The 17,540-nt window shown below is 34.9% G+C and overlaps 2 protein-coding genes across 3 annotated transcripts; both read right to left on the bottom strand.

Annotated features, from left to right (window-relative positions):
- Positions 1-211: 211 nt before the first annotated feature.
- On the bottom strand, positions 212-4,759 carry LOC104706684 (uncharacterized). 2 transcript variants are annotated; one of them, XM_010422894.2, is made up of 11 exons: positions 4,606-4,759; positions 4,175-4,503; positions 3,695-3,780; positions 2,695-3,596; positions 2,489-2,577; positions 2,277-2,380; positions 2,108-2,198; positions 1,803-1,878; positions 1,615-1,729; positions 1,004-1,535; positions 212-871 (listed from the first exon to the last, which is right to left on the bottom strand). In XM_010422894.2, the coding sequence occupies exons 4-11, from the start codon at positions 3,577-3,579 to the stop codon at positions 382-384; spliced, it is 2,382 nt and encodes a 793-aa protein (XP_010421196.2). In that variant the 5' UTR covers positions 3,580-3,596; positions 3,695-3,780; positions 4,175-4,503; positions 4,606-4,759; the 3' UTR covers positions 212-381. The 2 variants fall into 2 exon arrangements, with proteins under 2 accessions (XP_010421196.2, XP_019083915.2); XM_019228370.2 differs by having other exon boundaries at positions 3,695-3,769; positions 4,606-4,734.
- Positions 4,760-4,895: 136 nt separating this feature from the next.
- Positions 4,896-10,973, bottom strand: LOC104706683 (cleavage and polyadenylation specificity factor subunit 2). The gene is made up of 17 exons (XM_010422891.3): positions 10,680-10,973; positions 10,406-10,574; positions 10,227-10,323; positions 9,806-9,932; positions 9,586-9,704; positions 9,359-9,453; positions 9,123-9,274; positions 8,978-9,035; positions 8,720-8,827; positions 7,756-7,999; positions 7,199-7,383; positions 6,652-6,744; positions 6,001-6,099; positions 5,780-5,911; positions 5,644-5,688; positions 5,317-5,562; positions 4,896-5,221 (listed from the first exon to the last, which is right to left on the bottom strand). Exons 1-17 carry the CDS (start codon positions 10,826-10,828, stop codon positions 5,120-5,122), a joined length of 2,220 nt encoding a protein of 739 aa, XP_010421193.2. The 5' UTR covers positions 10,829-10,973; the 3' UTR covers positions 4,896-5,119.
- Positions 10,974-17,540: the final 6,567 nt, after the last annotated feature.

Below are 17,540 nucleotides of genomic sequence, written 5' to 3'. Positions count from 1 at the left end.
ATTATAATGCATTCAGTTGTACAATTACAAAAAAATCTTAAAACTATTGAGAACTTATATAACAATACCATTCGTATCAATCAACTATCAACCAATGTTCATAACATAATCCAACCGTGGGGGATTATTAAAATTGGATTGACGTAATTCAGATGTTATTATTTTCTGCAGTGAAAAGCGCCTATGACTAACCAAGGCAGCTTATAACATATTGCACTGAAGTGTAAGTATTAGTAACCACAACAAAAAATTACAAAATGATACAATTTAGGGTTCTGATCATCACTGGACCAATACTGTAAATGTAATGGCCATCCCATTATTCTCTTTTATTTTTATCATTTAGAAACAAAATACAAAAAGTTAAAATACTTTTCTTACTTAGGTCTTGAACCTTTGGGAGATCTTTCCAACTCCATCTCTACACTCCTCAGCTACTCTCTTCACCTTCTCGGTTACCTGAGCTGTTCCTTTCCCAACTTCCTCAGCAGCTCCTTTTGCCTTAACAACGGCCGCATCTCTCATTTCTCCAGTTCGCTTTCCAAAATTCTCTGCGTATTCCTTCAAAATTGTAATCCACGATCGTATTTTCTCCATCACAATGAAGATCACTTCCCGGGATTTTCCTCCCACGGTTCCAGCCATCTCTTTCAGCTTATTCATCAGGGTTTTGGCTCTCTCCTCAGTTTCTTCAACCGACGATCTCTCCACATTGTTGAGTAATACACTTTCTTCAGTCTCTCCAATGCTCGTCTCTTGAAGGTCTTTATCAACAACAACTTTCAGTCCATTTGTTTCCCATCGCTTTCTTGCCTCTTCTAAGGCTCTTCCTTGTTCTTTAGCTCTCTTTCCTTCCTCCTCGGCCCACGATCTGAACAAACAACATATGACGGGAATACGGTTATGGACAGATTGAAAGGTTTATACAGTTATACTCATGGGTTAGATATCAGAATTTTGATAGAAACTTTTGTCCTTATAAAAGTAATGAGTTTAAAAGTACCTGGCCATAGACAGGGCTTTTCGTTCAACTTCCAATTCATACTGCAACTTTGAAATCCGCTGGCTCTCTTCTTCAGCTTCTTTTCGAAGATTGGAAACCCTTTCCTTCTCAAAAGATATCTCCGCCTTGTTACTCATCAAATCCTCCAGCTTGTCTTCTGCTTCGCGTCTTAACCTTGAGAGCACCTCCATTTCTGACTCGACAGCAGCTCGTTCTTTCACCAAGGCCAGATTCTCTTCCTCTCTCTTCTCCTTCAGCTGCTCTAACTCCACTTTCGCTAGTTTCGCCATTTTCTCGACCGCTTCAATCTTTTCCCGTTCCACGGAAAGCTCTTTCTCAAAGCTTGCATTGACGTCTTTTTCTACCTCCGCAACAAGGGCGTTATGCGCAGACACAGCTTTTTCAGCCATCGATTCTGCTTCTATACGTGCCAATTCCTCACTAACAATATCGGATGCCTCACCACTTGAAAGAGCAATGGCAGCTTGTCCTTTGGTGACTGGTTTTTGAGGTTGAAACAATCTTGTACAACCTAAAAAATGTGTGTGCATTTATACAAAAAGGTAATGAATGTGCAAGAAGACATATCTAAATGTGAAATCTGCACATACCAAATGCAAGGGCAGCGATTCCTTGTTCCCCACTAGATAAATCTGCGATAATAGCAGGCCATGCATCTGGGTTTATCTTCTCGATGTCAATGAAACCCGATAGTTCATACAGCTTCTGCATGATTAAGCGAATTAATGATTATTTGCAATCTTATGAGAAGTGAACAAAACCGAGCTTAATATCCAACCTTTTTATCAGCTTCTGGAAGCTGTCGTTTCTCCAAGGCCATTTTCCAGCTTATAAGATCCTGGCGTGAAAGAAGGCTGCATCGAACCAGAAATAAGCTTAACTTATAGAAATAAACTACATCTGAAATACCATAGTCAAAAGTACAAAATATAATAAATTTTCTAGAAACAGAATGAACAAATATTTTATGCCGTTTGGTTTCATAAGAATGTTGAAAATGCAGCACTGATGTCATAAGAGAATTTGCGATATACAAATGCAGAATTTCTTTTTGACAAGCTGGATGAGTTTCCGGCAATATACCTTTCAGGGGAAAACAAGACTGTGCCTTCAATATCGTCAAGCAGATCGCGGTTAGAAAGCTTGCTCGTGATGAGCCCCGCTTCTGCCAACCCTGAAAAGAGTAAACAGAATTTAGCTTCATATGTTATTTTACTTTCGGGTAGAATTAAAATTCGGAGTTCATCTTAACCTTGAATGGATGAGAAATCAGGGTCTTCTGGAGTAACATCATCGAAAGCAAGCTCAGTAACATTCTCTATAAACATAGCAGGATACACTTTTGAAGTTGTGGTTCTACAAAAAGTTGAAGAACACACATAAATGTATGAATTTCACTTTTTTAATACCAAAGACAAACAGTTTAACCCAATCAGATACACTAACACTATCACAAGAGTATACCTTGATAACGCGCTGCTGGCAGAAATTAGCCACCTGGCATATTCTCTGCGAGTACATAGATCACTAGGTTGGGTGTCAGTTTCAATGACCTGAGAGATAGGACACAATGAACTATAAGCTGCAAGATTTACATGTGCCAGAACAATGCAAAGCTCTACATCAACACACATAGCGAGGGTCTTGTACCACATAAAAAATAATATTACCTTCAGAACTTGCAAAGCTGCAAATGCTTGACACTGGACCTGATCCGCAGCTGCGGGGACAAGAATCTTTCCAGGATTTACTAGAACAGACATAAAAGGTGCAGGAATTCCTGCAGAAGAAAATGCACTTCCAGCACTTGGTATTTCCAAAGGTGGTCCGTTGTCGACCTCATCTTGACGATCTATGTTTAGTTCATCGTTTACCCCATCTGTTGATTCTGGCACAGGAGTTTCTGAAGATTCAGTTTCTTTCGCTGTATCTATGTCTGAGATTGATGTTATACTTCCCGCAGTCAAGTACTCGGGTGTTCCGTCAACCTCAGGAAGCTCCTCAGTTACAGTCGAGAGTTCTGTTCCCGTGTCATCTAGTGGAGAAACCTCAGGAAGCTCCTCAGTTTCCTTCTGACTGTTAGCACGATTTTCAAAATCAGACACATTGGTTGGTTCAGTGTTCGGAAGGCTATCTGGATCTTTAGTAGCTGGATTTTCCACATCCGCAAGATTACTACTTTCTGAATCTGGAAGAATAGGCTCAGTGGATGAGTCTAACAGAGACTTAGATTCAGAAATTATCTTCTCACTTTCTGCTGTCTCAAGATCAGTTTCCACATTGATCATCACATCTGCTTCAGGCGTATCTTGGGGCATCCTTTCAGTAGCATCTGTTTCATCAGACATTACACCATCAAATGGCAAAGTCTCCTTACCAAGTAGTTTATCTTCACCAGACCCTTCATCACCTTGCTGAGCTATATCATTATTTTCTACACCCTTACCCTCGTCCTTAAGACTGTTTTCCTCACTGTTATCTACCTTGATCTCATCACTAGAAATTTCATCAGACGACTGAATCATACTTTCCTGCTGAGAAGTCAAAGAGTGCATCTCCTGTTTCTTTGTTCCTGCACTCAAAAGATGATGTCCCTATAAATCAGTAACAGAAAACTTCTGAAACAGCCACTTGAAAGAGCTTGAATAACTTTAAGAAAAGGAGTATTACGCTTGTTAAAAGATGCTGTTGCATAGCTTAGCCCAAGAAACAAAACGATTCCAGCAACTCCAGCCCCAACTACACCTGAAAGCGAACTACTTCCAGATTGTTATTAGTCCACCAGAAAACCGGTAAACTATAAACAGCTTCAGACAGAGAAATCAAAAATGCTAAAGAGTCCTAACAAAAACTCCACCGTAACATACATTGAACCATTTTGAAAATCTGCACTGACTAAACAACCTCTCAATAACCAACTAACTATCAAACAGAGAAAAAGAGGCACACTATTCATTAACTCGTTCTAAAGATAAGTGTGTGCATCTCCTCCATAAGAACAACAACACTCATGGCTCCTAGAATTACTCTTATCATCAAGTATGCATTATCATGAAACGTGTAAAAATCATACAATCACCAGCTGATTTAAACATCGAAAACTCCGAATCTCACAGTTCATAACACTCTTGGTTAATTCTCTGCATATACCTTCAATCAGACTCTTCTTCTTAGCTCTAGCAGACTTTTTATCATCGTTGCCGGAATCATCCCACCCAGCCAAATTATCAGCCGACGACTTTGACGAATCCGATCCGGTCCAGGCAGCATCGACTTCAGGCTTCTGCGAAACACAGACGACCACTCCACAACCCGATTTCCTAGCTAATCGCGACGGTCGTAAGTAAACGGCGCGAGAATTCCGACGGACGCCGGAGCTAAAAGCGAGACGGAGCTGGAGGGAGGAAGGTGTCCACGTGGCGGTCGCAGAAGCCATGGCTTGTTTTGGAGTAAGAGAGAGAGGATAAGAAGATGATTGACTGGTAGAAGAAGAAGAAGAAGAGAATAATGGGAAAGGAGGATTAGGGTTTAGAATTAAGAGTAATGCGTATCAATATCAATATGTGTGTTCGTTTCGTTACCAGAGGCGTTGGAGAGTGATGAGCCTCAGACGGACACAAACACACAGACCACACCTAACCACCACCTCATAATAACTTTGAAAATTGCTTTCTTTATTTTTCCAAATTTCCATGTTTTTACAAATGGTTTTAACAAGTAAAGAAGCTAAATGCCACATCATCACGAATCCAACACCAGGTGTAATGAAAATGGTCTTTCGATTGTTTGGAATCCAATTCTAGACATAATATCTTTGGCAAAATCTTTTTGACTATAAAAATGAAACGGTAAGCTTCGGTAATAACCATAGTTATAGAGGAGTGGTATATATATATATATCCCTTACGATGTTGGTACAATGTTACAAAATCACACCTTTAAGCTTTGGTAATAACGGGTAAGTACAATTTTTAAGTTTTCTACCAAGATGACAGGACAAAAAGACTAGGAAAAATCTATTTTGCCATTTTTTTTAACACATCAATCTACGAGGTTACCACCTAAAAAGTGTTGCCGAAAGGAGAAGAATCTTCATCAGAGAAGGTAAAACTGAGAATATAGATAATCCCTGATTTTGTAATAGTCTTCACACAAAGGTCCTTCTATCAGAATTTGCTGTGGACCCGATGCTCCTCCCTGAACAAGCCCCCATAAATTTTAAACTTTTTAAGCCATCGTGTGATTTGCTTAATACTTGTAGTAAATATTTGTAAGATATGTTTTGTATTTACCTTTTGACCAGTTGGACCGACCTTTCGTAGAGTGACATATTCTCCACAACGTAAAGCTCCTCCACCTGCAAATTCTACCTGAACACCCTTGCTTGACAGAAACTGCTTGAAGTCTGCAATTTTCAGATCACCTACTAGAACAGGTTTGTGTGGAGATGCAGCGCCTGCCATCGGTTGTAGAGACCTCATGTCGCTCTCTGTCTTCCCTACTTCAGAATCCACCCAAGCTACTTCCGAATCTCCCAGCTGGTTTTCATCATTTATTCACAGACATTGGATGCAAATCCAGGAATAAAAAATATATATAACCACGGAAATAAAAGGTACCTTCTTGAAGATCACATTGCTCATCAGCTTTTCAGAAAGTTGGACCTGATGATGTATTACACCATACAGGTTAATTCAATCATAACTAAAAACCCATGCGTTAGAAGGATCTTTCTAATAAGTTTCAGATTTCTACCTTGTAAGCACATAAATCAGAAGTCACATCCACTGTTTCCTCTATTTGAGGAGCGTACACGTGTGGACAGATGTTGTTCAAGCAGTGTTGCTTCAAATGCTCTGTGGCCTCAGCTATCGCATGCACCAGAACCTTCACATGATATAACATTACATCACCATAATTTATATCAATGTTGTTACTTATAAATATAAGACAAGAGACAAGGAATTGCAACGTACAAGTTTAAGAGGAGAAACGTGTGCAATCATTGACTTGATTGAGCGGCCATCAGACCGACCTTCATAGTCCATTTTAACAAGTGAACAACTAACAGTCACCTGCGCAAAAGCATAACAACAAACTAAATCATTTATCAGGGAAACTAGACAGCAACTCCGTATAGACAGAAGTCTAAAACAGCCATATCTGTTTTGTATATCAGGCAAGCCCTACATTATGAAAATAGTCTTCTGAAACTTCTAAATGACATAAGTGTATAAAAGTAAGGACACACACACAAGTTACTCTATAATAATAATAAGGAAAATTAGACCGACTAGTCCAACCAACAAACTAGCAATAAGTTGTATTATTGTGCTTAAGATCTGATAAGCAAGGTATCCAGTGACAATTAACTAGAACGTCAATTAATAAGTTTTGCTTGCAAGCTCTCTGGTATCATCAGATTAAAAAATTCTATCTCTCTACTTCTAAGTGAGAAGACTATAACTCCCTGTTACCTATCATTGATAAGCAATCTATAACAACAATTAGAGTTTCTAGAAAGGGAGAACAAATGGGAGGCTGAGCTGAGTCCAATATCTCTATCGATGTCTTGCTCTTTAGATGGTTAAGGAGCTCTTATAAAGTTTGTAATAGAGTCTACTTACGATGAGCTCGTTGGATATGACTTTCGAAGGTCTTGTATCAAGCATGAGACTAGCAGTAGCCTCATCAAGCCTTCCATCCACATCACCTCCGGTCTGAAATGAAATTTTATATCAAAAGTTTGATAAGCAACAGAAGATTCTACATAGAATGCTCCTAAAGCTGATTTTAACTAGGGGGTTAAGAGATAATATTATGGGGACAATGCCATACATTCACACAATCCACACCACCCATAGCATAGCAAACCGTACTAGTAGGCAATCATTTGTAAAAGAGAAACTAAAGATGAAACGGTCGAACCAGTGCACTCAACTGAAGAATTGCACTCATACCAAATCAGGAGCCTAAGCAACTTACCGTAAAAGCTAACATATCTGTATCCCAAATCCTCAGTGCATATTGAGCAGATTTGTTAAATCTCTTTTCTTTTTAATTCAAAAAACAATATCATCATAAGGACGGCTATGCACACATCATGGAATATAAGAAGTCTAGGTTGCAAATATAACGAGAGCTAAATAAAGACCAAATATACAAGGAACGTACATGCATTGCTCCTCGGTCCATGTCTTCATCCTTGATCACGTAGTCATCTGGATTAATAACCTCCCCAAATTCGTCCCATTCACATGCGTTATCAAAGAATGGGAACATTGGAGCTACGCTGCTGGATGGGGGAACAAATCCATCAATCAATATATCTTTATATGCAGGCCCGTGAGAACCAACACCTGCAAGAGTGGTCAGAAATGTGAAAGATCAGTTGCAGACCACTACGTAATGGAAAGAACAGTCATCAACAGAGGTAACAAGGAAGTCTAAGTGAAAAAGACACATATTGTGGGACTTTGAAAAAACTATGACAAATTTACAAGAAATGTATCATTAGACTTCTAAATGTAGCTTCTACCTCATACCAAGATAGCCACATAAACGCCTCCTAAGGCCAGCTAACTAGTACATTACAGAGAGTATCATATGCACTGCCATTTTCAGTACTATACACTTCAATTTATGTTGAAGTGTACATGAAAACTAAGAAGTAACAGGCAACATAATATTCAAAGCTACTAAAATGTTCTATAATTTTAGGAAAAAATTACCATCGTGAGTAGTCTTGGTATCTATGACCATAGGTTCACTTGAATTGTCATCGGATCCATGGGAAGCTTTTATTTCCTCTTCTTTGACGAGGCTAGCTCGCAAAGCTTCTTCCCTTTTCAGTCTGTTTTGCTCTTCTTCATATGCAATCAACTCTTCCCCAGCTAAAGGAACCCTTTTTGACATGGTGACTTTCACAAATTTAGGAGGTGGGGATGACTGAAGCATGCGAGCTAAAGTGCCAAACTGCAAATAGAAACACATGACGAGAGAAAATCAAACAAACAGCAGTTTATATATATGGGATTGATTACAAACCGAAACATCTTGCAAATCTTAGATCACATGAACTTGGAATGACCACATGGATATAATAATTGCCATCGCAACTAAGGAACACGGCCACTGGCTAAGGTAATAAATTGGATGAAGGATTTCAATGATTTCACTTGGATCATACGGTGTGATTGAACTTAATAATTCAGCAATAAGGAAGAACTCAATTACAAAATTATTTCTGTTCACTTGAAATGAAGGAAACGGTCAACTAGACAGTTTGCGCACAGTAATGTCAATGCCAAAAATATGAATAGTCTACCAAAACCTTTTATGTTGTCTATTCTTTAATGTACTAAATGTAACTCATTGTAAAATTCATGACTGAAAGCCCTGGAGAAAGGTGCAAGCCAGGCTTTATTGGCAATTGTTTTTAACCTCTGATTGAAAATGCTGCTTTAAGTTACATAATCTCTGCCTAGTGTGTACACATTGGAGGTGAAATATTTACACTCTAAGTAGGATGAAATATGGGTGAACACTCTGGTCAGAAAAAAAAAGATTCTCATATATCACGATCCCACACCCACTTATCTAATTGACCAGCACTAGGGAGAAACTATCACCAGGTCTTCACAACAATGCTAATACATTTTAGTTCCTTACCATATAAGGATTATAAAATCGTACCTGGCCTGTTTCAGTAAAGAGGACTAAATTTCTGGGATCATTTGCCCACTCAACGAATATATCACGAGCAAAACCGGCTTCGAGACTACCCATGGAAGCAAGAACAACCTACATAATAAGGTTCAGTCACTACTAACATACAATAGGAAGCATATAGTTCTACTAACAGCTGAGGAGAAAGGAAATAAAATAAAAAAAATTTACCAAGTTCTATTACTACCAAACATTATTGATTTACTTATAATTTTATAAACTAACCTTTGGACCAGGTGGAGCATTATCCAGATCAGTCTTGTTTATTAAGAGAGTGACATGCCTGCATGAGTTTAAATTTCATTTTGATGTCTTCTGTATTGTATACAAACGTCGGCACAAAATAAAACATTATTATAAGAGAATCTACCTCAGTAAAAAGGCATTATCACGTGAAGTCTCAAAGGACTTTGAAATGGAGTCACTCATCCACTCGAGGAAACTCTTAACATAGTCAATAGTGCTAGATGACACGTACGTGAGAAAGTAAATTGGAAAACTGAAACCTCTTTGTGACCAATGCTGCAGGTTGGATCAATATTCAGTCTCTACATAAATCGCTGAACATTAACGGAGAACACAATACATTCAAAGTGGTTCTCTTACCTGTTCAAGTATCAAGAGAAGTTCCAGGACTCGACCTGCAGTGTCTACTGGCAATAGAACATTGCCCCCAACTTCAAGATGTTTTGAAATGGTATCTGATTAACATATGGGGACATACACGAGTGTTGATTAACATATGGGGACATACACGAGTGTTTCTGGCAGTTAAAATCAGGCATATCTAATACCATAGAAGAGACATAATACATATTGAACTACAAGCCAACCTAGAAATTCTTTGTCCCTTTGCTGTCTTGCGGTTTGATTGGTATAAAGAGCATGATAAGCATCGGTTATCAGAACAGCAGGCCGAACAAAAGACTGTAAAACAGTTCCATTTAAATGCCTGAATTAAGAAGTACAATTCAGTATCACGTTTCTGTCTCTTTATTTACTGTTAAGAAAAATACTCCAACTCCAAATCAGGTAAAAGCTGAACATGTGTACCTTTCTTTCCGATGATTGTAGTCAACAGCATATATAACATCCTCCCCGTCCTTTGTTATCCTCCAGATGCTACCTCCCAACATGTGTCCAGCAACATGAGGAGCAATAACAATACCCTCTCCCTTCCCTAATAAGACAAAGATAAGACTTTTGAGACATCCTTTTGAAGTCATAACTTAGGTGTTCTACAATAAGTGTCCAGCAACATGAGGAGCAATAACAATACCCTCTCCCTCCCCTAATAAGACAAAGATAAGACTTTTGAGACATCCTTTTGAAGTCATAACTTAGGTGTTCTACAACCACAATACTCAATGTGTGTCAGTGAACTCATTCTCGATATGGGATATATAGATAATGCAGATGAAAATTGCTTGAGATAAGAGTCAAGTTTTCTAAAAGGCACAAGAATTACGTAAACCTGGAAGATGGTAATTCTGTGAGTAAGTCAATCTGATCACATTCTGGAAAGCATTATCAATGTCATCCAGTGTAAACAGATCAAAGTCGGAAACTTGCTGCAACAGTAAGATCATCGTGTTACAAACCCATAAAACTGTGCAAAATAACCAAGTAAACAACAAATGAAAAAAAGCTCACCTTCCTGGATAGAAACTGATCATACATTGTGAGAAGACCTAATCTATGAACAGGCTCAGTAGCATAAACGGGAGCAGAGAGTCCAAGCTGCTTCATAGCGTAAGGAAGAGCACCAAGGTGAAGCGTATCTGGATGAGAAAGCAAAACTGCATCTATAGTAGAAGCAACCCTGTAAATCAAGAAGAATCGAAACCAGAATTTGTAATGTGAAAACCAGAAACGAACACAAATTGAATTAAGTGATTACGAAATTGGAGGTAATAAAGAGAGAAACCTGGAGAGAGGTTCGAGGAGCGATGTGTCAAAGAGATCGTTCCAACCACAGTCGATGAGGAAATTGAAACCATCAACGGAGACTAAGTAGGAGAGAGGATTCTCGTTGTAAACTCCGCACAAGGGCGTCACCTGCACTGAAGTACCCATTGTTTCAGTTCGCCGAGGAAAAAAAACCCTAAGTTTCTCCGGTAAACCAAAGAAGAAGAAGCCACTGGGTTTTTTTATTTTATTTTTAATCTGAAATAAACCTCTCGGTCCATATAATTCCTTTAAATTTATAAATTACCTTCTCTTTTTTTTTTTACAACTTTCGTTTTTTTATATACACATTTTTTTCCCTCCAAAGTGATGTTGTTATATTGATAATTGAATAAAGTCACAATACAATTTGTTTTGAAGCCATTTTGGCGGTGAAAAACAACTTGAATAGAACTCAGAACAAATAAAACCAAATTTTGCAAGTAAATGAGCTATATTATTACAATGTCTTCTTGTGAAATTGAACTGTACTTCTTTAAATTTCGCGGCCCATTCTCGTATGTCTTGTAAAATGTTTTCTAAAGAGAGATCGTCATTCTTGTTTGTTAAAATCTTTGTCAATATCTCTGAATCTCCTTCGAAACAAACTGAAGTGATTCCTTTTATCCATGTTTGTTGCATTGCCGTTAATAGCGCTTTTGCTTCAGCTTCTAAAGGAGATGATGTTAGCCCAAGAGCCATAGCATCCCAACCATTACTTATTCTATTCTTATCACGTAGAATCCATCCTGCCTTTGCCGTTGAAGTACTATAATCAAAAGCTGCATCGTAGTTACATTTTAAAGAGGTTGTAGTAGGACGATTCCATTTTTGATTGGAGTTGTGAGATAATTGTGTTTGATGATGGTTTGTTTGAGAATTCTGATTATTCCAATCTGCAACATCACCTTTGGCTCGTAATAATACTGTTATTGGTTTGTCTTGAATGGAGTTGAATGTGAAATTATTTCGAGACTTCCAAATGTGCCAAAGTATCCAAAATGGTAATTGTTTAGTGATTGAAGGGATATCACTATCATATATTGAATCCAAGAAGATGGAAATGAACTGTTCGCTGGTGAAAGTTGCAGGAAGCAATAAATGAATTGGTATATTGGAGAGTTCCCAGATTTCTTTAGCATGTGTACACTGAAATAGAATATGGTCTATAGTCTCATCTGCTTTGAAACATTTTGGACAAATAGGATCTAAATTCATGCCATGAGAATTCAGTCTGGTAATTGATGGTAAGGATTGGGATAGAATACGCCAGAGAAAATGTTTTATTCTTGGCAGAATCTTTAGTTTCCAAATCTTTGTTTTGTGTGGCACTGAACCATGAGGGATAACTGCTTGTGGTGGACTGATATTTGGATGATGCATAGTAAGCCAGTATCCAGAGCGAACAGAGTATTCTCCTGATTTATTATAATGCCAAATAAGTTTGTCTTGGGAAATTGATTTTGACAAATAAATTTTGTGAATCTCTTGATGATCAGAGAGAGTAATGTGTTCGGATAATCTTTCTTGAGACCAAGTACGATAGGATCCTGTATCGAAAATCAGTTGTGACACACTCTGCATATTATCTTGATGAATACTTGTTATTGGTCTTGGAGGGTTTGCTGGGATAACATTATCAACATTTACTCGAGCTGTCTTCCCATCACCAATGATGAATCTTGAACCTTTTTTGATTAACTCCAGTCCTTCTAGAATAGAAGCCCAACCATAGGATTGGTTAACTCTTTTTTTTGCATCTAGGATTGAACAATCTCTATAATATCTTGCTTTCATAATTTTTGCACATAAATTGTCTGGAAAACGAAGTAAACGCCATGCTTGTTTGACAAGTAATGCATCATTGAATTTAGATAGGGTTTTGAATCCTAAACCCCCTTCTTTTTTTGAATAATATAAACGTTCCCATGCTATCCAAGGTATTCCTCTTTCTGCATTTCCTTTTTCCCACCAGAATATTTGTAAAACTGAATCAATTTCTGATATAATCCCTGTAGGCAGTTTAAAACATGTCATTGAATAGACATGCATCGATAAAGCTACCGATTTTAACATTATTTCTTTCCCAGCTAATGACAATTTTTTTGTGCTCCAAGATGCAGTTCGTTGCTTTACTCGCTCTATTATGTAGGAAAACATTTCTTTCTTCTTACTCCCAAACTGTTCTGGTAGCCCCAAGTATTTTCCTCCTCCACCATTGTTTGGTATCTCCAATTCGTTTTTAATCTGCTCTGTGTGTGTCCATGAACTCGTGATCCAAAAGTAATCATAGATTTTGATGTGTTGATTTTTTGTCCAAAATAGTATTCATAGACATCAAAAGCTTCTTTGATTGCTTTACAATTCCGTGAGTTAGCTTGGCAGAAGAATAAGGAGTCATCTGCAAATTGTAGATGAGTGATAGCAGGAACACCATTTCCGATCTTAATTCCACGGATGTCACCAGATTGGACTCTTGTTTTGATCAAATGACTCATGATGTCTGCACACAGGATGAATAAATACGGCGAGAGAGGGTCACCTTGTCGTATTCCTCTTTCAGAAATGATCGTTCCGTGTGGTGCACCATTGATAAGCACAAAGTAACTAACTGATCGAACTATTGCCATTATCCAATTGATTTTATATACACATATAGAGAAAAAAGGTCTGTTGAATCTTTTACTTTACCAAAAAAAAACTAATACAGTAATAATAAGATAAGAACCCACACACTAGAATTCAAAATTTTCAACTAAACAAATTACAATTTTTTTTTTTTTTTTTTTGGGTCAACATTACAATTTATTCTTATGACTCAACATTCAACAACAATCATAACTTTTACATGAAAGACATATAAAAAACATTAAAATCCACTATTAAGTATACTTGATTATATGCTTATCATGAAGTCACCACTTCAGTCATATTCGTGAATGACAACAAATATGTTAAGGACTGGTAGTGGAAGACCGGTAGCAGTGAAATAGTGAGTTCTTTTTTTTTTTTTTTAACATCTAGCTTTATTGATTTGAAATGTATATTACAAGCTTTATTTAGTGAGTTCATTTTATAAAACATATGAGTCATTTTATTAATGTGGATCGGTTTGGTTGTGATTGCTCATTCATTCTAATAAAGTATGACTATCTAAAGGTTTACATGAAAAATAACTTTCTAAAAATCGGCAAAATCCAAACTTTCATTGTTTTAACATTAAAAAAAAAAATGATCATAAAAATATAGAAAGAAATGAGATGAATGAACACAATCCATAAGGAAAAATAGCCCATCAAGTATAAATCAAAATTTTAATCAGTTGTACCATATTCACTAGATCTATGATCATACTCTTTAACAAATAAACTATGAATTGTGACGTCCATAGGAAAGAAGTTTTGTCCAAAAAAAAAAAAAACGAAGGAACAACGTGAGATGTTCTTTTAACTAATATGATATGACTCATTTTGAAAGTAATATAGTCGTTGTTATTATAGCAAACCTCGAAAGAACAATTTCATTTTGATTATTGTGGTACTTGTAGGTGAGGTTTTTTATATATATGTTAGCTTAATTTCGACTGAATCTTGAGATGTTGCTAACTTGTAAAAGAATTGATAGGCGTGACAACTTCTTTCATTGCTAGAACTGTGGTATGTTGTCATCAATTTGCATTTGTTTGATTTTTTTGATTTTTTTTTTTAAAAGCTAGCTTCAAATCCATTGTTGGTGTATGAGACTGTGAATTGTCGCCATCAAATTATTTTTTTTAAAGCTAGCTTCATATTATTTATTATAATATTAATTTTAACAATAATTTTCTAAAATGATAGAAATATTTTACATTAGTTTTGATAACTGATACAAATATTTTATATCAATTTAATAAAATGATGTAAGACTTGCAACATTTTTTGTAAATAATGTAAATGAATATCAGTTTCACTAATTGAAACAAATATTTATTTCAATCGATGCAAATTATTTGCATCGACAAAATGTAAATCATTTATTTTAGTGATGCAAATTATTTTAATATTATTTAAATATGATACAAATATATAAATTAAATAATATAAAATAATCTTTTTTTGTAGTGAATCTGGGTATTTTTTAGATTGAGTATAATTCTTCTCTTCAGGCACTCAACACCATACCCATGAGTTCTCGGTATCTTCGATGACAAGCATCTCTTATGTGTCTTCCTTTGAACATTACGCTTATCGTTTCCATGTTGTATGGAAATGCCTAATTGCCTTGCGAAAGCAGAAATGCTTCATCTTTCGGGCTCTAGATCATCTTGATCGGCTAGAAGAAACTCACGAGATTCGAGAGACGGTTCGCAATCGCGAAAAAAAAAGAGTAGTGCATGGATTTAGGATTTCGATTAGAGGATTTTTTTGAACAGTGAGAGAGAGAAGAACGTTAAAAAAATTTTGTCGTTTTAATTTAAAGGAAAACAACTCGAAATTAGCTGTTTTGCGAAAACATGCAAAAATTAATGCTAATTTTATTTTTAAAATTATTTGCTACTTATTTTTATGATTTTGACGAATAAGATTGTCTAATATTATTTTCCATCTATTTCTTCATGTATAAAAACTGTTTTTCAGTTATCAAAAAATATTTTGAAATATAACTATTGTTTTTTCTTATATTTTTAGTAACTTCAATATATATAGAGTAAAACCTTTAAAAAATTAATAATCATGGGACTACAAAATTTTATTAATTTATTAAATTTTTAATTAATAGATATGTTGATCCATCCAAAAAAATCAGTTCGAGATTGACAAAATATATTAACACAAATATTAGCATAGGTTATTAATAAGTGATGTAAATAATTGAAATTAGTTCTTTTAATCGACACTAATGCTAACATCACTTAAATAAACTGATGTAAAAATTAACATCATTTTTGCAATTGACACACTTTCATATCAGTTATAATAATTGATGTAAATATTTTGTATATTAGCATCGATTATTAATTAACTGATGTAAATTATAAGTCACAATGCAACATGTTCTCTATAAGTCAATCTGTTGTGCTACTTTAGAGATCTTTCAAAAAAACAAGTAGATAAGTTCCAAAGTTTTTTCGTCAAAAATATTCATTATATCATTATGTAAATCTAAATTTTGATTGACTCCAAATAATTAAATTTGATATTCTTACATGGAAATCAAAAAATGATGAGAATAAGGCATGGATAATGTAGTAGGCTTCGAAGCAACATACTAATAAAACAATATCCTAATAACTAAATAAATCAAAATTTTAATTAATTGTACCATATATACACCGGATCTATGGGCATAGACAATCCTACTATATTAATTGAGAAGTACAAATATGAAACTAATCTTAAAATGTGTAAAAAATTACATTCAATTGTCATTAGGAAATTTTAATTAAGATTAATTAATTAATTAATTAAATAAATATAATTAATTAAAAATAAAAAAATGCTGACAGATTAAAAATAAAAAAATCTAGAAAAGTAAAAACAAAATTTATTCAAATCAAAACTAATTTATACTTGGAAAAAAAAATAACAGCTAAGGTTTTTTAAAAATACAGATAATTATTAGTTAAAAAAATATTTTCTCTCTAATAAAATTATGGACCAAAATTACTAAATATTTTTAAATAAAAATATAAACCAATCAGAATTTCAAAAACTAAGATTTTATATCCAAGTAGACAATAAATTTATTTTTAACTAGATTTCAAAGATTTTATTAAGATTTCAAATTATGATTCTCCTATCATCTTTCTTTTATTTTATTTGCAAGTTGTTTGGAATTTTCAGATAATACTTATAATTAACAAATATGCAGAAATTTTTCTGTATATGTTGTGATTTGAATTTTTTAAAACAAGCATATATAACTCAATCTATGAAGAAGAAAATGTGTGTTTTAATGTTCCACATTGACAGGTTGGTAAAACTAAATTTATATAGTTGATAAATTAATAAATTTTATTTGCTCACAATTATAATATTAAAATTACTTACTTCATATTTCACAAAATATTGATGCAAATACAACAAACAAACAATATAAAACTGTAATATACATAAAAAAATAAAATACTATAATATTCTAAAATAATTAGTATTAAAAAGACATCTATAGATTTATAGAACAATTAAAAATATATACTATCTCAAACCAAATAATTTTTCATAAGAAATATAACAATAATTTTTATTATTATATTATAATTCTTTTTAAAAATGTTGACCCGTGCTTAAAGCACGGGATATCTCCTAGTTACAAATTAAAGATAAGAAAGAAGTGTTATTCTTGATTTTATTGATTCACATTTGAAAGTCGAAACCAAAACTTATGAATATTCTCCTCATCGAAGTTTCTTCATCAATCAAAATTGTATTTACGTAGATAAATTTTTGATAGCTTCACTTCAAAGGCAAACAAAAAAACATATGCATTTGGTGAAGGAGGACCGTTAGGATCAAACCAAATCATCATCATGGCCAAGGCTAACAACCATAACTAACTATCAAACTTTTCTTTCTTCTGTTCTTCATATGATTATGAATACGAAAGTTGTAGTTAGGTTGATGAATAAAACACATTTGATTAGGTAACGAGTATGCGTAAATAAATGTAATTATATATCATTTATATTCCTAACATATTTTGTTCTTTAAAGAGAGAGATTAATAAGAAGGTCCGGTGAACCTAAACCAATAGACCACACCTAAGAAGGTTGATTTTCGATTCTAATTATCCATCAGCTGGTGACCCACCCACCCATCAAGACCCATCTCCATACTTAGAATTATTTTAAAAATACAATGCA

This window comes from Camelina sativa, chromosome 8 (assembly GCF_030686135.1).
Source record: "Camelina sativa cultivar CO46 ecotype springtype chromosome 8, ASM3068613v1".
NCBI lineage: Eukaryota > Viridiplantae > Streptophyta > Magnoliopsida > Brassicales > Brassicaceae > Camelina > Camelina sativa.
Note: the sequence above shows the minus strand (reverse complement) of the source record. Positions and strands in the feature narration are given on the sequence as shown.